This window comes from Podarcis melisellensis (genome assembly GCF_964234715.1).
Source record: "Podarcis melisellensis genome assembly, chromosome: 1".
Classification (NCBI taxonomy): Eukaryota; Metazoa; Chordata; class Lepidosauria; order Squamata; family Lacertidae; genus Podarcis; species Podarcis melisellensis.
The window spans coordinates 89513710-89536066 of record NC_138528.1 but is presented as its reverse complement, the minus strand read 5'-3'; the positions used below and the strand labels follow the sequence as shown (position 1 = coordinate 89536066).

At 43.0% G+C, this 22357-nt stretch overlaps 1 protein-coding gene across 1 annotated transcript in view; it reads right to left on the bottom strand.

The window, feature by feature from the left end:
• Window positions 1–22357, bottom strand: part of GLI2 (GLI family zinc finger 2) — a 185156-nt gene that overhangs the window by 21156 nt on the left and 141643 nt on the right. The window contains exons 4-8 of the mRNA XM_081885514.1: window positions 13456–13658; window positions 11842–12033; window positions 3329–3530; window positions 2487–2694; window positions 1101–1214 (exon numbers count right to left, since the gene is read on the bottom strand). Of these exons, the coding sequence (XP_081741640.1) occupies window positions 1101–1214; window positions 2487–2694; window positions 3329–3530; window positions 11842–12033; window positions 13456–13658 (919 nt within the window). The remainder of the gene's footprint in view (window positions 1–1100; window positions 1215–2486; window positions 2695–3328; window positions 3531–11841; window positions 12034–13455; window positions 13659–22357) is intronic.

Sequence of the window (22357 nt, the reverse complement as noted above, 5' to 3'; positions counted from 1 at the left end):
GTTTCCTCACTTCCATTGGAGGGCAAGTGCAGCTGAAGCTATTGAGGGTGCAACTTTAACAAACGTTAACAGAGACAGCAAGTCCCATTGAACTTAGTTGGGCTTTTACCTGAGTACATAAATATAAGATAGCACCATAAGTTGTCTGATCAGCTTCAGGTGACTCAGGCAATGAAGCCAAACCACATGTTGCAGAGTTAAGCAAAACGTTTTGCCTAATGATCCAGGAGAAACCTCTTATGTCTAACTTACACCTTACTATCTTTATAGTGGGAGACGCGGGTGTCGCTGTGGGTTAAACCACAGAGCCTAGGACTTGCAGGTCAGAAGGTCAGCAGCTCGAATCCCTGCGACGGGGTGAGTTCCCGTTGCTCGATCTCTGCTCCTGCCAACCCAGCAGTTCGAAAGCACTCAAAGTGCAAGTAGATAAATAGGTACCACTATGGTGGGAAGGTAAACAGTGTTTCCGTGTGCTGCTCTGGTTTGCCAGAAGTGACTTAGTCATGCTGGCCACATGACCCAGAAGCTGTACACCGGCTCCCTCGGCCAATAAAGCAAGATGAGCGCAGCAACCCCAGAGTCGGTCACGACTGGACCTAATGGTCAGGGGTCTCTTTACCCTTTACCTTTATCTTTACAGTGTGGTTGTCATTCATTTTTATAGCATATTGCTACTTCCCAGGCAAAAATAGCCTTGTCTGATGTGTGGTTCTGGCAAAGGAAGAACCCATGTGATCCAAGCACTTCAGATATTATTGATGAGACATGGGAAACTGACCTCAGGGGAATGTACCAGGCCACAGAGATAATATGTAAGGGTACAGCTTAGAACCAGCAAAATCCCATTCACCAAATCTTCCCCAAATGAAATGTCCTTGGGGCACAAGCCACCTACTGCCCTAAAAGAAAAGCATCCAAATGGACACAAAAGTGAAGACACAGTTGTGGCCTTCCATGTTTCCAAAGCTAATAATAATAATAATAGCATTAGAAACTGCTGCCCTGTTACTCTCTGAAGAGTCTTCATAATTAGTTCTGTTCTTGTTGGTAAAAATTTGATCAGCTCAAGTGTTCAAGACAAGTTTGCACCAAGGAGTTACCTGAGTGGGCGGGGAAGCTGGTGGTAGAGTCTCCATTTCAGTCTTGACTTTGCTGCGCTTATTAATGACTGGGTTGACCGTGCTGCTAACAGCTGACTCACTGCTCTGCTTGCTCTGAGGAAACAAAAAGGGGCAGTGGGGAGGTGGGGAGGTTATATCAGTGTTTTAAAGGAAAGACAGCATTTTAATTTTTTTTTCTACTTACAATGCAGCAACTGAACAGCAGGAGACACAGTTTAGATCAGGGTAAGAATTAATTCAGAGAGAATGTTCAATTTTTGCCTTTGAAAAGGATGTCAGTTTTGCAAACTGGGCCATGCTGAAGAATGCAATCCACTTCGAGCCATGTTAGCAAAAGGTACATGTATGTTCATACGTGTATCACAATGGGGATAAACATTTGAAGGAGCCAGTGGTTCCTTATTCAGAAAGTGACATGGGGATGGAAAACTTCTTTTCTTTTTCTTTAAACCTGAGAAGCAAATTCACTCTTCGTGATTTAAAACTTGAGATCTTAGTTGGAACACATTTAATAAATATTTAAAGTATTAAAATGCAGTGCTTTTTGCCATTATTTGTTTACTTATGTGTTTCCATCCTTGTTTGTTCATCTGTATACTGTGGCGCTTCCCAAAAAGGAATCACTGTTCTGTCGGTGGACTGCTACTGATAGTTACTGAGGAGTGAATTTGCTTCCCTTAAAAAAACACAAAAAAACACACCCTGCAGATTCACACAATCATTTTCAAGGTTTATTTCCACATTATTCATTTGATAAATGTGCACATGGAAACCTCATCATTTGAACCAGCTGTTTCATGCACAAATTGCTGATTAGACTAAGCTCTGTGGATTTCCCCACCCAGTTCACGAAACTCAAGATGGCAATTTGAGCTCATAGTGTTTGAGCCATTTGTGCAATGGGTGCAAATATGCCTAGTTTCAAATACTTCTCACAAGTAAGAAAAAAGAAAGGGGGGAGAGGGCCCTGTTTTATCAGAATGCTATCTCATAGGCCAAATACGCAGATTATATTAATTTTCCTTGATAATCTGAATTATGTGGAAGACCAAGTTTCAGCTAAGCACACAATGAATTGCTACAGATCATATAGCTCTTGCTGCATGATGTGTGCGTGTCATGATCTTGGAGACATTGGCTTAAGAGGGATCAGTGCAATCAAATGAGCAGAGATGTGAAGACTGCTGTTTCACAGCTGTGGCCTTCTTTGTGTTTAGAGTGAACACCCAACCTTGCAATGAATCCTTAGAGTGAAACTGACTGGGTGAGTGAAACAGATTAGCTGCAATGGGCACTGTGGGTCTTTGTAAAGGTGTCTGCAACCAGCCCAGTTAAAATCCTGCCAGAAGCAGACGTGGGTGCTACCTGGTTGGAATCAGAGACACAGTTGCTGCTGATCTGAGCCGGAGTGGAATTGACAGAGATGACGGCCACATGCTGCCGCGAAGGAAACGTCGGCGATGGCTGGATGAAGGGAGGCGTATGTCCAAATGCTGAGCTCAAGCTTCTCTGCTGATTCAAAATTTGCTGGTAGGTTACTGGGTTGATTGGGTGAGGGAAGGTGAATGCTGGGCTGGAGAGAGAGAACATCAGAAGGAGAAAATAGTGAGAACATTTGGGATGCTCCAAATGGCTGGTTAAGGGCAAAGCAGCCTGATAATGAAGCAACCAAGACAAGGTCAACATTGCTTAGTTTCTTTCTCCAGTTAGAGATGTGTTCAAGGGATGCTGTTTCATGAGCATGCCTTCTGAAAACACAACAAAGCTGGGAGAGGGGGTTGTGGTTTTAAAAGATTGGGGGGAAACTTCCAAAGGGGCATCTCAACTCTAGATTATTACATTCCCCTCTTGCTGATTTTCCCATGAGGTCCATAGAGAGCAAGTGCCCCTCTTTTGCAGTTTCTTTTATTTTCTTATGAGACCCGACAGCTTCACTAGGCCTGGCCTTTCATTGTTGCTTGTGCTGCACTGGCAGAGTACGAATTACCCATTGGCAGATCCAGAACTCAGAGTGAACTACAGCTAACTGTTCATATACTGCTGAGGCATCTTGGGAGTCATGGGTTACTCAAGGTCGTTATGTATAACAAGGGACCCACATCTCTAGCATCTTTCAATGGCTGCAAACTTGTTTCATTACCACTCCTGGTAATGAATCCACCCCCCCCCCCCGAGGATTTCAGCATGAGCTGCTCTCCCTCCCTTACCTTATTGCCCCCGCTGATAAATGCCCATAAGAGCCACTTGCTGCAGAACTACTTCTGGAGTTATTTATATAAGCCACCAATGAATTTGGCGAGGTCCGGATCATTGTCTGAAGATCAATGCTGGCATCGGACAACGGAGATATAGAAAGCGCTCGCTTTCGACTTAGTCTTGGAGTCACTCGTGGACTGGAGAATCTTGACACTATATGAAAGGGAAATAAAGGGAAATGCTGTGGATCCAGCTGGAAATGTTTGTTTTATGTTGCTATTTTAGCATAATTAAAGGAAATTAAAACCATTTTGGCTGTAATTGGAAACACACAAGGAACATGTTGGGGGTTACGTCCAAGTACATAGGCACAGAAGTACACTGTAAGGGTGATATCCAATGTTAAGTCATACTCAGAACAGACCCACTTAACTCAATGGACTCTAGTCAACATACACACTGAATCTGGACTAGGTTGTATCTGTGTGTGCATGAGGGAGAGGGCATGCCTTCCTCTCTAGCAACTGCTTCTTCCTCCTTAGTGAAGCTAAACTGGCAATCTAAGTGGCATGGGAGTATGCTAGAGGAACCAAGCAGCCCAGGTGCTGAAGGAAACCAGATTTGTAGGGTCAGATGCCTGATTGTTAGGGGCAAACCCAAGATTTAAAAAAGCATCAAGGCTGGTAGCAGTCAGGGGCTATTTGTGCAGCAGGCAAGACTCTTTGCTTCCTGGCAGGTATGTGCAAATCCACCGTTCTCAAAGGGGCTGTTTAACGCTCTTCAAAGAATTTTCCTGTTTTGAAAATAAGCAAAGTCATAGGAGGCAGGTAGTGCAAAACCCTTCGTTTTGGGCTCGTCTTTCTCCGTTCACTCCATGCAGTAAGCATTTGGTATTTAATTAATAGTTGGGGTGTTTGCTTTGCTTATTAAAGAAAATGTTGAAGTCTAGCTAGACTGGTCATCCATTTTGCTGGACTGCATTTTGATCCTCAGGAAGGGATTCCCTTCAAGTAGGGGAAATTTCATGTTGTGGGGAAGGGGGTGGGGAAGGATATAATACTTGTTATTAAAGAAGAAAGATTATACCACTTTTTCAGAATAAATAGAGACATTCATTTGGCAGAGCTGTCGATCAGACTCTTTCATCACCTCTACAATTAAAAAAGGGGCCCTCTTACACAGAAATCAGTCCACAAAGGAGGCTCACAGGTTACCCACTGCTCAGACACCCTGCATTCTATGTGTTTCAAACATTTGAACCTAATACACTTATGTATATATACATAAGTACTATAAAAATTCAAAAAACTGGATTTACAATTATACACTCTGGCTGATTTAAAGCAGTAACAAATCATGATTTATTAGAAATGCCCTATAAGGCATCAGAACATTTGATATGATTATTACTTGTATCAATGGGGGTGCTATTTAAATGGGACTTCTGCCATGGAAGGGCTTGTAGAATAGCCAGCCTCATATAATCAACATGCTTAAGTCTAATTAATGCATGGATAAGTTAATACCATAGAGTAAGCTGTCCTGCCAGGCTTAGCAAGGTCACTTCCCCTTACCTTGGCAGGAAATGAGTAATCAATTCTCCAGTCTACCAGATAAACTCAGCATGTGAGGAAGCTAAGCTGGTTGGTTCAGTTTAGCCGCATGGCTCTCACAAGCCATTATTGTGCTCCTATACCAATAATTTAGGAACTTTCACCACTGCCTGTGCATTCTTACTAATGTACAGAAAAGCACATGAGCCTGACCTTTGAAAAGTTGGTCAGTAAACCATTTTTAACTTACCAAACGTGTGGCCTTTTTCTATGCTAGGGCAAATGGGAAACTTTGGAAGGAACTTCCAAATATCTATACCCATTTTCCCCCTTGAACCAACAGTACTAAAGCAGATATCTCCTTTTAAAAACTAGGCATTCATTTCCCCCCAATTTCCCATGCTAACAAATTTGATCAGTGTAGGCTGCCAATACCATTGTAGCAAATCCAGCAATCGCTTCCATCTGTGGCATGGTTCTGTGGGCCACAGCAGTACAGTGCAAGCATCTCAGGAAGCTGCAGAGGTTGGAGAGCTTCCAATGTATATCTGCCCCCCTCCTTCAAAGCTTTGGTGTGAATGTGCCCTTGGGTAACAGTGGTTATGAGCTAATGAGGCACTGTGAAGCGTCTTGCACCAAAGAGGCCTGATTTTGATTATAACTACACACACATACAGAGAGAGAGAGAGAGAGAGAGAGAGAGAGAATGAATGAGAGAGAGAGTTTTTTCTGTGTCCACTCGCCTATCTTGCTAAGAGGAGGAAGCAGACTGGGTTTGACAGTCATATTTGTCTCTGTTACTCCCACACCTCAAGGGAGATCTGTTTATTAATGTGCCACTTCCCTTGATAAATTACTAAATAGAAAGAAAAGCCTTGTACTCATTCCTCGTTGCTCTTTCCTGTGATTTATGCCCGCAGTGTCAGCTCTGCCATTGGTCGCCATTAATTTGATGAAGGAAGAAGTCTTGATGTCCAACAGCAGCCTGGTGCAGCCATCTAACACACCCCTTTGCTACACACACAAGTAATTCCCGTCCCCCCCGGTGTAAAACTCTGCTGGAAGCTGTCAGATTCTGCAGGTTGGCCTGGGACTCTTCCGGTACACATATAGTAATATGCATTTTATTACTGCCTGCTCTAATTTAAATCCTTCTGATATTTCTGCAGGGATGAGGGTTTCTGTTTTCAATGCAGCATCTCCACATGGGTCTCTCTGTTATGATGAGTTCATGTGTATACTGAAATCATAAGGCTGCCCTCAGATTATTCTACATATTAATTACTACTTCTTTCTTGGTTCTGTTTTTCTTGCAGGAAGGAAGAAGGGACGTTAATAGGAAGGTTGCTTTGTTTTACTTCACATAAAATCTGAACATAGTTCTGAGAACTTAAAGGTGGTTCCCCTGCCCCCTACACCACACATGAGGTTCTTGTATCATATCAACTTTCTAATATGGTACAAACCATGTTGGCCAAAATGCTAGTTTGGATTACAAATATTTATCACTTTATCTTCCACAGTACCATATAGAGAGCCTTTGAGAAAGGCTCAAAATGTGAATAAAGTCTCACAGCCTAAAACAGTCCAATCTTTGTATATTCTATTTACACTTTAAAAACTCTCCCAAAGCTAAATTCTTCTATGTTATGAAAAGTATGAAAATTAGAAAGTTTGGATAATTTTGCTTTGGGGGGATATCTGCTAGTGTTGTTTTTTTTTTTTTTAAAAAAAAATTCTTTTAGGTTTCTGCTCAGTGCTCTCATTCCTCATCCTCTGAAATCCAGATGATCCTCACACCCTTTCCAAGACAATCTTCATTTTGCACACACAGGCTTAATGACTAGTAAGTTGCTTCCAACCGCTTTAATGGAACATTCTAAGGTTTGCCTTGTGATGGCTGGACAGCTGAAGAGGCAACAAATAATGTCAGGCTGCTTGTCGTGGTGAGAGGTGAGCAAATAGAGGAAGTTTAAAAGCTTTCCTCTTGGGTCTTTCTGCATTTAAGGTGGCTTTAAAGGTTCCGTTCCCAGGTGAAAAAGCAGAGAGTGCCTGCTTCCTCATGCTTCCTGTCCCTCTGCAACAACATCAAGGCAGGAACGCAGCCTTTGCATTTCCCTCTCCTGAGAGATTTTCAGGTTCCTCAGAGAGAGATGTGGAGTGCAGGGAACGGTGGTATGGGAATGTGGGTTTGCAAAATGACATTGTGCAGAGGAGCAGGAAGTCGACCATGTTCAGCAGCAGAACACCTGAAGTTACAATAAGCTTAACATACATCTTGGAGGTATTCCTCTAATGGGGTTTCCACACATCACTTCCCCATTTGAATCCATGCTAAGTAAGGCTTCAGTACTCTGTGCTTTTGTTTTGATTTCAGATATACAAAAAGAAAGCAACCTTGTTCCAAACTGGCGGTGTTTGGTACTTAATCCCCCCCCTTTCATTAATAATATAAACAAAAAATTAAGTAGGTTTAAGCAACCTAGCCTACTTATATTACACCTTCTGCTGATTCAGACTGACTTATGCCTTTTCTTACACCCAACATTCCCTTCCCCTTATGCTCCCATCTCCAATTTCTGACCGTCCTGCTCCTAAAACACTTTACTTTCCATAGTGAGGAAATGAAATGAACCATGGAATTTTTCAAGGTAAGCACGTCAGCCACCTGCTGTTATTTAGCCCTTCCCCGGCTTTCCTGGTGATCGAATTGGAAAAGGAATCTAAAATAACCATAGAACCTATTCTATTTTCCACTCCACCCCACACCCCACCTTTATTTAAAAATATACAAAGGATGCAGAGCCAGAAGCGTATCTTTCTGACATCCACTCATATGCAAAAGTTGCAAATATATATCATCAAAAGAAGTTTTGTTGGGCACAAGACAGCCCCTTTATCTCTAAGCAGCAAATAGCTGCCACCAACCTCACTGGACTGTTTCCTTATTAGCATTTTTCTGTACTGTGACATCTCCTCATGTCTTGTTTACACTGCTGCAAATGCCAAGCATTTGTGCTGGCACCAGGTGATGTCCTAGACGCCTTATTTCTTACGGCACAGAGGGCCCCTTTAGCTTTGCATTTCAAGATATTTAAGATCCTTGCTGGGAGACAAGAAAGCTGCTTTCTGTTCCACAATCCACAAAAGTGGTTGTCTAGGAGTCCCTAAACCAGCATAAGTAAATGGGATGGTTTGGAACCTGGGATTCAGCACAAGTTTAGTCAAAAGATCTGAGGGAAGAGCTCTTGCAGACAGGGGCTATCTCTTCAGTTTGTAAATCTTGTTTTCAAATGAGCACAGAAAAAAATCCATTGAATTTGATAAGAACCAAGTTGTATTTTAAAATCACATGCATGAACAATGATGCCCATAATGTGTGTTTTTTATTTGCATCTTGGGACTACAATCCCCTTTGAGGGTTTATGTTGTCCCCAGCAAGTACAAGATAAAGCAGGAAAGATGAAAGTGAACTTTTTACTGAAAGCGAAACTTTAGCTGCCGAATTTTGTTGAGACTTGTGAAGTTTCTAAAGGGACGTCTGCACATCCCTGAAGGTTTAGCTTCAAATAAAATCTGAAGCAAAATTTTTGGTTCTTCCTCAGATGAAACATCTGAGGAATTTCAAGAAAAGGCAAATGAATTTTGGCAAGACTAGTGAAATCTCCCAAGGGGTTTTGCACATGCCAAGCTGAGATAAAACTTGCACAGGAGACTCTTTTTACAGACTGATCTCTCTCTCTCTCTCTCTCTCTCTCTCTCTCTCTCTCTCTCTCTCTCTCTCTCTCTCTCCTCTCTCCACATATGATGACATAGGGTAAGGATCTGCAACTTGTTGTGATTGGAGGCAATTTGACCCTTGAAGTGTGTCATCTGATTCCAGATACCAATCCAAGGGTATGTGTGTGTTGTTTTTTTGGCAGCTGTGGAAACAGGACTTGGTGACTGGCCACTTAAGCGTCCCATAGATCTCCAAATATACCTTTCCACCAACCCCCCCCCATAAAGGGTACTCTTTTAAGTCAGATTGGTTTATTGGTTAGTGAGCCTAGTACAGGCAGCTCACAACTTGCAAATATTTAAGTTGCATGCATTCAGCTTTATGCACTCAGCAAAAAATAAAATAAAAGGGGGCGGAATCAGGGTAGTTGTCTGGGAAGAAAGACTTTGGCAGTCGCACCTGCCACTGAACTCAGTGTGTTTTGACTATGTACGCTTTTGGCTTTATAGTACCTCTGGTTACGAACTTAATTCGTTCTGGAGGTCCGTTCTTAAGCTGAAACTGTTCTTAACCTGAGGTACCACTTTTGCTAATGGGGTCTCCGGCTACCGCCGTGCGATTTCTGCTCTCATCCTGAGGTAAAGCTCTTAACTCGAGGTACTACTTCCGGGTTAGCGGAGTCTGTAACCCGAAGTGTTTCTAACCTGAGGTACCACTGTACATGCTATTCCCCAGAACGTGACCCCTGCATAAATTGAGAGTCGTCTGTACAGGGAAGTCCATGGTACAAGTCTCCACTCAGGCATGAAGCTCACGGGGTGACTTTGGATCACTCAAACCTCGGTTCACCCACACACAGCATGACTGAGCCCACAGGGTGATGGCGAGCACAAAACTGAACGAGAGAACCATGTGTGCCACCATGAGCAACTTGAAGGGAAGGCAGGATCAAAACGAAATAATGTGTTTTTTCATGGAAGGACTCCCCCCCCTTCTTTGAATCACTCTTTCTTTTTCAGGTACTCTCTTCTAGGTCCTTTGCAAATAAACTTTAGTCCACTGGGAAAGAGACATAAATATACTTTTGTTTGCTTGTTTGCTTCAGATATGAAAATGTTTTAGGCCAGTGCTGTATGACAGCGACCCAACTGTTGCCCTTCTGGATGACTGACATGGGAGCTGAATGGAGTGAGAGCTGCAATTTGTTACAAGTGCTGCTATTTCCAGTGCCCTTCACAAACTACAGTTCCCAGGATTCTCAAGGATGATTGAATGTGGCAGAAGAGTGCTTTAAATGTATGGCGTGGAACTGAACAATTGAGAAAAGGGAGAATAGAAAGGCAGTGATCCTGGCAGCCTATTGTAGCTGCTAATAGTCCATGAAAGGTTACAGAAGAGCTTCCTCAGAGGAGCAGTCTTAAAAGCTGATCTCATTCTCCGGAGGTTGCCAAAGTTCTGTCCTTCTGCGTGACATTAACATAAATGCAGCTGTGAGGAACTGGAAATTTTACTCCAGAGCTGCCTCCTGAGAAGAGTCATGTTGAAGGCTGACTAGTTTATTGTGGGCATGAGCGTCAGTAGACAAGATCTGGCTTCAACAGATGTGCAATGTGAAATGAAGCGGTGGTGTGCACACAGATGCAGGAAGAAAACATAAGGTTGGCTATTCAACAATCTGGAACATCAAAAACAAAGTGTTGTGTTTTTCTCCTCTATTAAACATCATGTGCACTGAACCTGTATATGTGCATATATAGTCACTATCTTTCCAGTTCACTTCATGGAACTGATGAAGTGCCTACCAAAACACATGCCACAATATAGTCACTCTGCTACAATTTGCCCCTATGTACTGATAAATCCACAGAAAACATCTTGTTCAACGAATACTTTTTCCTAAAGGACTCCATCAAATGCACCACACAGCTATGGCAATGCAATGACTGCTGTGGTATTTTTACCCAGTTTGACTGGCTAATCTGTGGTAAACTTTCTTCCACCCAAGACCAAATATGGTAATCACTTAGCAACTCAGGATACAAGCTACTCAAGTTTCAGAGATGAACAGTTCCAGCCCCAAACATTTCTTTCTTTCTGTTTTCTCATTTTTCAGTCAGAACCACCTCTACTGCTTCTGTAAAAAAGCAGGAATACCAAGTGCCCAATCCAGCCAAGGTTAAGTACGTTTAAGTCCCATTTCTTTCATTGGAAGCATAAAGCATGTGCTGAAATCAACAGGACCCAGATTACAAGTGCTTCAACTTAGGCTATATTGTGTTCAAAGAAGCAAGCAGGCAAACAAAACCCCACTGACTTCAATAACTGGAGAAAACACTTATGACGAAACCGGCGAATTAATTCTTCACCCTCTTAACTGTTCTGAAGGGCCATCGCTGCTTCAAAGCAGGCAACCTAAATAGGCAAAGCAGGCAAAATGTTGGACTACAACTATTTCCACCCCCTCTCTCTGTGAGAGGAGGTTGTCCTGTGTTGGTTTGCATATTGTAAAGCCTGATGGGGGCCTTCCCTCATTAGCAGTACAAAGTTCTTACAACTCATACTCTGAAGCCTCACAGTACCTGACGAGTCTAATGAAGGGTGCTTTGTTAGCAACAGCACCGGAGTGTTTGCAATGTATGCTGTATGCTTTTGATAGACAATCTAAATAAAAAATGAGGGTGGGGCCCTTTGCTGCCCTGGTTTTACCGTCTGTGTCTGTCACAAAAAGGGACCTACAGTCAAGCATAAAAACTAGAGAGGCCTGGCTGGATAATCCATCACCCTGTACAAAGCTTCCTGTTACAAAAATATAAACACACACACACACACACACACACTTTTACAGCAAGGACACTATCGTGAAATCCACTACTGCTAAGTGTGCTCCCTATAGTCATCAGGAGCATGATGGCTGCCATCTGCTCTAGGAACAGTCCTTGGGACTAAAATGCCCTCAGGGTGTACACAACCAAGGGCTCGCCCAGACTTGCGCTTGTCCCATGCCTAGAAAGCATGGGTCTGGACGGTTTTCCACTTGCCCCACGCTTTCAAGTGGTTTTGTCCTTGCCCCGCTGATTTCCTTTGGAAAGCCCACTCTTTAGCAATAAATCGGAGCAAACATCAACCAGAAGAAAGCCCAATTGACGTCTGCTCCGATTCAAGGGTGAAGACCAAATTTCCTCGGGAGAAAGTGGCAGGGCAAGGGGATGTCTGGGTGAGCCCTCGGGAAGGCTTCTGCTTCCTTACTCACCATCTACAGGGCTGAGGTAATCATGGAGGTGCGTTGCACTGGCTGCTCCCGCACTCTGCATAAGGAGGTCCCCGTAAGGGTTTGGATGGCTGGCCATGAGCGTCATCTGGTGATAGTAGTCCGCAGGGTTGGCTCCTGGAGGAGGAGGGGGCAGGCCAAAGAGACCTCGTTCTTTCAGATGCTCATGAGCTACTGCACGGGAGAAAGAGCGAAGGGGAAGAGGAGGGAGAGGGAGAAAGAAACAACAAGAATAAAATATTTCCGGAGAGTAAAACCGCTGCCGTGACACTAGAATCTCCCCCTCTCCCTGCCAAAAGGTTGCAGTTACAACTCTGACGTATGCTTAGGACGTGTGTGCTCTCTGTGGACAAAAGACACCAGGCTGGGGCCCTCCACATTCCTCCATTTCCGCAAATTTATAAACAATCTCTCATTTCCACCCCCCTTCTAATAATCCCTCTGTATGAACACAGAGTTCACCAGCGAGAGCAAGAGAGAGAGAGAAAGAGAGAAATGGAGGAAAGGAGGGGAGGTGGTGAGGGATCCAAGCGCAGTAACGCTGTCAGAATTAACATCCCAGGCTATTATGAAAGAAAAAGACAAACATGGCCCAGTTAACGAGAAGCAGCATAAGAAAATTAAAGCAGGGTTCTAATACGCAGAGTGGGGGGGGGGGGTTGTGTGTTTAGTGCCTGGCAGTAGAAAACCATTTGGCTTGCCAGAACCAATTATCCTCACTTTTGCCCATTTGTGAATTTTCAAACCTGCTTCTCCGTCCGCTCTCCATTAACTTATTTATTGTGGCTTGAAGGAGAGGAGGAGGGAGAAAGAAAGAAAACCGAAAGCCAGCACAAAGGCCCCTTTCTAACGCCAAGTAATAAGAATTTTTCTTTTGCCGGCAGGAAGGAGGCTCGGGAGTAGCAAGAGGGAGAAAGACTACAAGAGCAATAAAATGCATCTGTAGTTTGCTTAGAGCAGAGACTTGGAATCTTAACACTTGCTAGAGGGAGAGGCCTCTGGGACCAGCAAAACCAAATCAGCAGCAACAGAATAGCCAGGCGTTACCAGATTGGCTAAGTCTGCCAGGCTGGATTCTAGTTCTGATTCTGCACAGCCTGGATGCTGGGCTTCATCAAATGTATAATACAAGTGGACAATTATTACAGACTAGGGGCCATACAGCTGTCATCTGAGCATTTGCATGTAGGTATTTGGGCAGGTGGCTGCTACCTACTGAACTTGGTTTTTGGTATGACTAACTAATAGTGTCTTTTCCTATTTACCATTGACATGAATAGATAATGAGGACCAAGAGCGCCCAGGAATATTAAGGCCAGCAGCGTTCCCAAGCATCATTTTCTTTTTCTTTTTAAAAATCAACCTTTCCTTTCAATCTGATCCTATTTCTATTCTCCTCCAACCTAGCACACAGCATGGGTGTTTTACATCTCCTCTCCTCTAATAACATAAGACACGTCCTTTTCAAATGCTTCAAATGGAGAGTTCTGCCCTTGCCTATTGGCAGCTCCCACCCTGGAGACTACCCTTGAGGTGCATCGATACACAGGAAAAGGTTTCAGCTGGCAGCTCAGCCAAGCCTGTGTTCCCACTTACCGTCAGCTGGGCTGAGGCCTCGAGCTGCTGAGATCATAGAGAGGGTCGGGCTGCCGTGCATGGAGCGGAGGTAGTGCTCCATATGGGGGTTCATGTACGCGTGAGGGTGGTTGAAAGGCGAATCTGCAGGCCCCGCAGGGTGTGGAGAAAGGCGGATGAGAGAGATGTCGGAGATGACAGGGCTACCACTCAGAGTAGGAGGTCTGCAAAGGAGTTAGAAAGAAGTCCCGTCAGTGGGGAGTTTCTTTCAGCATATTTTGGGTATATTAGCATACTGTGAAACACCAAAACAAATATTAGTTAAGACAGAACATTTAAGCCAGTTTAACCATTCTCAAATCTAGCCAACGCCGCCTTTTTTCATGGCCACAGGATCATTTGCTGAGGCAGAGAAAAATCGAGGTGTCTTATTTCTACACAGTACAGACCAAGGGCTGTAAATTGAATACATGTTATTTAAATGCCTTCAGCTGATTAGTTAGTTAAGTGGTTACATGCACATAGTTCTGCATATTAGCTACAGCGAGTGCTTTCCCCCCCCCTGGGGTATGCAGGGGTATGCATACCCCTAAACAATTTGTGAATCTATGTTTGGCCTCATTGAAGGGCAGTATTTCAATATGAGTAGGAAAATGAGAGTACCCCCTAAATGTTTTTTTAAAATAGGAAAAAAACACTGACTATAGCCATTCCTGGGCAGGAACAACATGGCCGCTGTGCTGCATGCTTGAGCAACCTCCTGTTTAAACTATTTCTCCTTCAGACAACTTGGGGATGACAATACACCTGGTGATGTCCGAGTGCCCACTAGAGAAAACAGTTATTGCTTTCAAGCATTGTTGTGGGTTCCCAGAAGGTATCTTTTTTATTACATTTATATCCCACTTTTCCTGCAAGTTGCTCAAGGTGGCATACCACTCCCCCCCCCCACCATTTATCTTTACAAAAACACGCTGAGGAAAGTTAAGCTGAGAGTAAGTGACAGGCCCAAGGTCACCCAGTGGGGATTTGAACCCTGATCTATTGGATCCTAGTCCAACACTCTAACCACTACACCACACTGCCTTTGATTAGGTCTCTGGTTAGCCACAGTGACAAGTAGGATGCTGGATCCAGCAGGCTACTTGTATGTTTCTACAGGGTCCTGCTAGGTCCAATAGGACAAATGGAGCCCTAATTCTAAAATAACATTTTTTGAGGCGGGGGACAGACATTATCATTATATAATGATTCCCAACCTCTACCTGCAAGACAATGTAATTTTTGTTACATGGGGAATAGAACAAGGCTTCCCTACTTGGGGCCTGCTTATGCCATGGTGTGGCACACAGCTTGCTAGCATCTCTGGGATTTTGGCTGTGAGGACATCACCCACCCCAGTGATCTGTGTGTGCAAAGCTCTATGAGGGTGCAAGCTTCCTGTCTCAGGAAAGGTTGGAGATAATGAGGCAACTGTGCAAAATGTACCAATTCAATTCATATTGGTAGAAAGGGCTGGCAGGGGAAGAGAAAAGCGAATCAAAGCCTGTGTTTCAGATTTGGCTTGAGATCGTTACAAATAATCTCTAGCCCCATCTGGAAAAAATGAAACAGGATTAAAAATAAAAGGAGTGATGTCATTAAGAAAACATCTGACATTTTAATGCTGAGGAAGCTAAATTCAAGTGTGTGTGACTACATTGGGGAGGTGGGAGTAGGAGGGGGAGGGATGTAAATTAAAAGCAGTCCCAGACTACCCTGACCCACGGAGCCTGCCTTCATGCATAAGCCTCGAAAGAAATTCTCTTACATACACAATAAGCTTCCCCTTTCATCAATACTCAGTTTCTCCCAACAGGATTGTGAATGCCTTTGATGCCGGCTTGGAACTATGTATTACTTGGTTTATGACTCTTTTGAGTCCATTCCGATCAAACTAGGAGGCCAGCATCTAAAGCCTATTAACAATACCCGGGGCTTGCTTTTCATTTTTGCCCAAAGCTTATATGGGGAAGTGGAGTCCTGAAACTTTTTTTGCATTGGCTAAAAATGGGGATGCATGATGACAGCATCAAGGTTTTAGCTGGAATGTGTGCTACATTAGGGAAAGTAATGGGTGTGTATAAGGGGAGGGGGTGTCATCACCTAAATATTTTGTTGTCACTTTGGAAGGTCATTGTTTACACTGAAATTGGAAGCACCTGCTCAACCATGCAAGCACCATGCAGCATAGATGGAGAATGCAACAACATCTGAAAAAACAAGATGACCCCACCAGCTAATTTATTTACAAAAAGGACTGTGGATACTCTGTCCTCAGAAGAGAGAGCACCACCAAGGATGTAATAAAACAATCTACCCTGGCGGTTACTGAACATAGGAAGCTGCCTTATATCAAATCAGACTGTCTAGCTCAGTACAGTGGTACCTCGGGTTACAAACACCTCAGGTTACAAACACTTCAGGTTACAAACTCCGCTAACTGGGAAGTAGTACCTCGGGTTAAGAACTTTACCTCAGGACGAGAACAGAAATTGTGCGGTGGCGGCGGGGCAGCAGCAGGAGGCCCCATTAGCTGAAGTGGCACCTCAGGTTAAGAATGGACCTCTGGAACGAATTAAGTTCGTAACCAGAGGTACCACTGTATTGTCTAAACTGACTGAAATCAGCTCTTCAGGTTTCAGACAGGGGTCTTTCCCAAACTTACCTGGAAAAACCAGATTGAACCTGGAACCTTCTGCTTGTAAGACAGATGTTCTACCACTGGGTTAAAGCCCTTCCCGCTAAGGCATTCCAACAAAATGAGCAGGAGGTGTGTGAACAGCACAAACTAATACAACTGAAAACCACTTTCATATAATTATTGCTTATAGTTTCATGTGAAAAGGAGAGGTGTACCATGGAGTTAATCTCTGTCTCTGCTGTCATAAGCAGACCCATTTTAATAGCATCAGTAAGTTTAATATGTAATTACTGCCTAAACCATTTCCACTGTTGAACCAAGTTGCTCCCAAGCCTAAGTATTTATGGATCATTTACCGGCTGCCACTTCATCTCCCACCTACAACACCTGGGGTCTTCTTAAGGGAAGGATGCCAGTGAAGAACAAACTATAGAACAACTGGAGAAAATTTAAGAGCACCTACTCTTTGGGTGTTTACTTCTTAAGTCTTTTCTTTTCCCAAAAAGGAAGTCTGGCTAAGCTCATATGGTACAACTAAATCTAATGAAGGATATACCTAACTGGTCATTCATGGTCCAGGCATAACGCTGAGAACTGTAGTTCTATGAAGATTTCTAACAGATAATACTTTGTACCTCACAAACTACAATTCCCATGATTCTTGGCAGGGGGAGCCATGACAATCTTACTGATATAAAACTCTTATTAAGCGTGAAGTATGTATTTGTAATGACAGAAAGAAATTGTTTTATGGCAAACAAATTGAACGATCACTTAAGGAATCAGAACCTTGTTTTAATTTTATATGGCTACGGCTGTGGTGCTGGATGCCTGTCTCTGATGACCAGTGATTCAAACTTGCAAATATTGGCTTGGATCCCAATAACAGTCTTTTCCAGAAAACTGCCTGTTACAATAAAATGCACTGAGTTCCGTCCAAAGGCAATTTTGTGCTAGAATAAATGCTTCTGCTTGTACAAACCAGAGTCCTAATTTCCACCAACCCCTTTCCCCCATCTACTTACTACAGCCCTCTGCGCCATATCTCATACATTTCCCAAGTTCCTACCTTCAGAAACAGCTTTTCAGGGGTACATGGGGATTGGAGTGCTTGAGTGGAAGTGCAAGGCCACCACTAGACACAACCTAATAACCAGATTTCACATTTTCACTAGGAAGTGAGGATCAGCACCAGTTATTTTTTGGCAAATTTTACCAATTCCCCCCACCCCCCCTCAATCACCAGTGCTTATTTTAGTCTCTCTTTGGAGCATCTATGATGGGGAGAGATGAGGTACCTGGGAACTGAAGAGCGGGAGAAGGATCACAAGGAGAAAGGAACAATCTTTCTTGGAGCATAATTTGCAGCCATGAAGAGATCTCAGATTATTTCACCAGCTGTCAATAGTTCCCCTTGCTGGTGCCATATTCTGAGCTACCTGTCAATGTTGAAAGCCACCCTGCTGTCTTAAGGTTTGATGTACATTCCTCCACAGACACAGGGAAGAGAGCGATCTCAGCAGTTGGGATGTGGTGGGGTGTAGGAACAGTGTACTACTGCCAGTAAGATATATTAGGACCTGACACCTGACACATATAATCAGCAGGACCTCAGGAATGTCAGTTGTTTCCAGGAGTGCAATCAATTCCCTGCATCCTTGTGGGCTAAGGCCAAGCTTAATTTTCTCAACAGCTGTGGATTCTTTGATGGGCACAATGAAAACCAGAGTAAATGTATGGGGTTGTGTCCATCCTTGCCTGCGCAAAAACTTTCACTTGTGTGACATCACTTCCCTCCCTCTCCTGTCCCTGCCCACCCCACGCTGTTCTGGAACTTCCAGAACAGATTTGGGGGATGCATACAGGGAGCAGAGGAAGTTCTGCTTGAGCAAACAGAATGTCTTTGCTGGATACAACCCATGTTTTAATCAATGTCAAATATGCTGAAGTAGAGCAGGTCAAAACTGCCTCCTGGGTCAGAAAATTAAATGCAGCAACACCAAGAGCAATATATGGAAGCACAGTTACTGGAAGAAAACCCCACTGCACATATAGATGTGGACGTAGTGATCCTCCTCAGCTTGCCTTGTGCCTTTTACAAAGGAAACTCTTTGAGAAAATGTAGAAAAGTGTCCTGGTGTCTGCTCCCAAAATATAGAACGCCCTTCACTGCACCAGAGCTCAACACAAAAATCATTGTAAAGCTTTTTAGTTTGGCAGGATTAAGTTTTTAACAGGCACGAGACTTTTAATGTGAATCTTGATTTTGTCCTTCTGCCGTTTGCAGTTTGAATTCCAGCTTGGTCTATACTTGTGCACCTAAGTATTATGGTGATAACAATCCTGAGATGGTTATAGTAGGCTGTACCTTTTTTTAGATGAGAAGTGGGGGACCACCAGTTCTGAATGGTCCTCCATCAAAACCCCCGAAAGAAAGAATTACACAATAGGGAAAGGTAGCCCCACTCATTCACTGCTGTGCTACTTTTTTGTTTGCAGGGAATTATTGTTTTTACATGAAGTAATATTTTAAAATATTGCACACCACCTGCAATCCAAAATGGGAAGATCCATTCTCCTAGCTCAGATCGCTACCATCTCATTCCCATTGCATTCTGCTGTTTGGGCAGACCATACCTAAGAGCCATTTTTTTCACATCACACGAAGTTAGGGTGATGAGTGCATGGTCTTATTTTGGCTTGGGGAAACTTGTGTTCCAACATGCTGATTGCAGCCCACCAGGCATGTATTATGACCAGATAGGTGCTTGAAAGCCCCTTTATTTTTGCTGTCAAAGGTAAGCAACAAAAGCAGATTCACTGAGGCCTTGTGGACCATGGGTGACAATTTGTGTGGTCTTATGTGTACCTATACTTGTAAACTCTTTCAAGATAGCAAATTTTGCTGCAATCCTATACCAGTGAGGAAGCCCCATGGAGCACAATGGGACTTACTTCTGGGTCGACATGTATAGGATACTGCTTTTTCCCTCATCAAACTTAACACATGAAATTCAACAGGCAGTGACAGGCCTAACTGCTATAGCCAATAGTGTATGGCTAAATCATTGAAATAAAGAAGGTGAACCTCAAATACGTAGCCCCTGCCCCTCCTAGGCAAACATCAAAGGCAGAAATTAGAATTGAGATGGGGACCTCTGAAACCAAATTAAATTAATGCGGTAAAGACAGAACTTTGATTCAAACTTAATAATGGTGATTTTTGTTGCTGTTTAACATGCCTCACAACCCACTTTTACAGGCATATGTTTCCATGCTACATCAAAGGAAGTAAACATTCTGCTTCAGGTCCTAATATCCTTTTTTTTATCTAATTATCGTACTTACATGTTCTTTCTATTTTAAGTCCAGCAAGCCCTAACTTTTTTGGGAACAAACCTTTCTGCAACAATGAGAGTTGAGCTGACGGCTCACAAGTTCCTCTTAGCAGAATGTTTTTCTTTTTTAATCCATAGAAGTTGTAAGTACATTTTAAAGCCAGCTCCCAACATTCTGTCACACGAGAATGATTAAGGCTGTACTCTTAACCCAGTGAGATTGTGGAGAAGTTGGCGCTTCTGGGACTGGGCCACCCCAAAAGAGGACAGGAAGACAGGTGACACAATATTATGACAGTGTCCCCAAATGAAGCACTTTATTTCTTCTCCAGAGGAATGAATGACCACCTTTTACTTATACAAAAGAACTCAAGTTGTATCTGTATCCATGCTCTAGTAATCTTGTTTAGATTACTGTATGTGTTCCCACCTCTGAAAATGGTAGTGATGGACTCTGTCCACCCCACCCCCCAACGTACAGAGAGCATGTGGTCCCCACCAAGGGGTGCTTGTGAATTCAGGACCTCCGCACTTTGGAAGGGCCAAAGCTCAGTAGTAGAACAGCTCGTTTGCATGCAGTATATTCCAAGTTCAATCCCCATCATCTCTAGGTAGGGCTGGGAGAGACTTCTGCCAGTGAATGCAGACAATACTGAGCTAGATGGGCTAATGGCAGTAAAATATCATTTGGACTTATAGGCTTTTGGCAAATGAATTTATAAAAGAATGTTTTGAGAAAGGTGCAGGAGGAAAGGGGGCAGTTAGACTAAGCATACATCATGTATCATGAAACATGACTTCAACCTAGGAGCAACAGCTCTGGGCCTGTCAAATACGTAAGTGACCATTGTAGTTGCAAATCATTAGAAGAAAAGACTAGGCAGCAGTGACTGGGTGCCAAGGCTGCCTAAAACTACCATGCAGAAATTAATGCACCCCCAGAGAGGCATACTTATAATTATGTGCTTCACTCTCTCATTGAAATCAACAGAACTTTTTTTAAAAAAAAATACTTATCTGTGGCTGGATTGTAGCAATCAATAGGAGGAAAGCAACCTACCTACCAGCCAATCACAGCTTTCCATTATAAAGGTAACAGCGTTCCATTGTCTAAGCAGAGGCTTCCGCCAGGCCTCATCTCTCATTCTCTCAGCACATGCCTCTGTTTCTTATGCAGACACATATCTGTACACAAATCCCATTCTGCTTGACCCCAAGATCACCCTGCTTCCATTACAACATTGTTGTAGGCTGAACCAGACTTGCTTCAGTGCCAGGCCTAGAATGCCATTCCCTTTGCGGAGCAGTAATAAAGAAATCGCTGTTTTAAGCTGACAAAGAACAGATTTCGTACTGAGTAAACACTGGTGTTTTGGTAGGGAAATTAAGTTATAGAATTGTTTCTAGAAAGAGAAACCGACTCATACAGATGGACTTTATTAAGACACTACAATCTGGTACCATCCACACAGGTGAATTGTGAGTTCTATAGGTGGGTAGTTAGTTAGTTGATTATAGATATAGACAGATATAGACAGATATAAGACAGACAGACAGACAGATAGATAGATGATAGATAGATAGATAGATAGATGATAGATGATAGATGATAGATGATAGATGATATAGATGATAGATAGATAGATAGATAGATAGATAGATAGATAGATGATAGATGATAGATAGATAAATAGACAGATGATAGATAGATGATAGATGATATAGATGATAGATAAATAGATAGATGATAGATAGATGTGTTGCTTATATAAGGCTAGATGGCCTGCTTTGGTCACAATATGAAATGCTTGGGTGCACCAGAGAAGGGAAGTGTATGAGCCAATACAGTGGACGCTTGGGTTGCAAATGTGATCCATGTGGGATGCACGTTCGCAACCCGCCTCTGTGCACACACGGGTTGCGATACGGCGCTTATGCGCATGCGTAACCTGAAAAAACACAACCTGAAGCGGATGTAACATGAGGTATGACTGTACGTCAAAAGATTTATTTTCTCTCAGTGTCCCTGTTTAACCATGACAATAAACCACAGGGTGATGTCCAATTGGTGTGCAATTTTCAGTGATTCCTCCTCTCCCCTGCAACCCCTTGCCTCTCTATCTGCTCTGGGGGATCTTCCAATCCTTCTGAGAAGATTCAGTGAGGGAGAGGAACTGTAAGAGAGAGGGAATATTGCTGAAAATGGTTTCATTAACCATTTCATGGATAGATGTAAGAGATCTTTTGCCATCTTGGAGGAGAACGAGTCTTTTGTGTTCATTCCTGAATCTGTGAGCTTAAGACTGTGTATGCTTGAAAGAGTAGTGGAAAACTGGCCAGATCTAGGGCTCTTTTTATGATCTGAGATTTCTGCAATGTATGGCATATGATTTTTACCATTTAGCAGTGGACAGAAGGCTTACTTATACACAGTATAATGTTTACAGTAGGCTGTCAGCATGTAGTATGACGTAAGTCCCAGTGCTAGCCAAATAGATATTATTTGTTCTATACATAAAGCATTCAGCAAGTTTTTTTTAAAGGCATGCTTAGTCTAGAGTGCAAAGAAAATACATTCATTTTTGTTAATTTAAAGTAAAATATGACTCATTTTAAAAAAAGACATTTGGCTGCAATCCTAACAGCTTAGCCATTTGCCAGTTACTGAAAACCATCCTATTTAAATTCTATATAAAGAATACTTATATAAATAAAGGACTTTATATGTATTACAGTTTTACAGAATGTAAGAGCCAGCCAGATTTCTGAGCAGCCAGCTCAGAGAGAGAGAGAGAGATGGAAACCGGAGTATAGAAAGAGTCCTCTTCAATCCTCTTGCTGGTATATTTCGGAACATGGGCACTTTGTGTGAGACTTCCCTTGCACTGGATTCAGAGGTTGC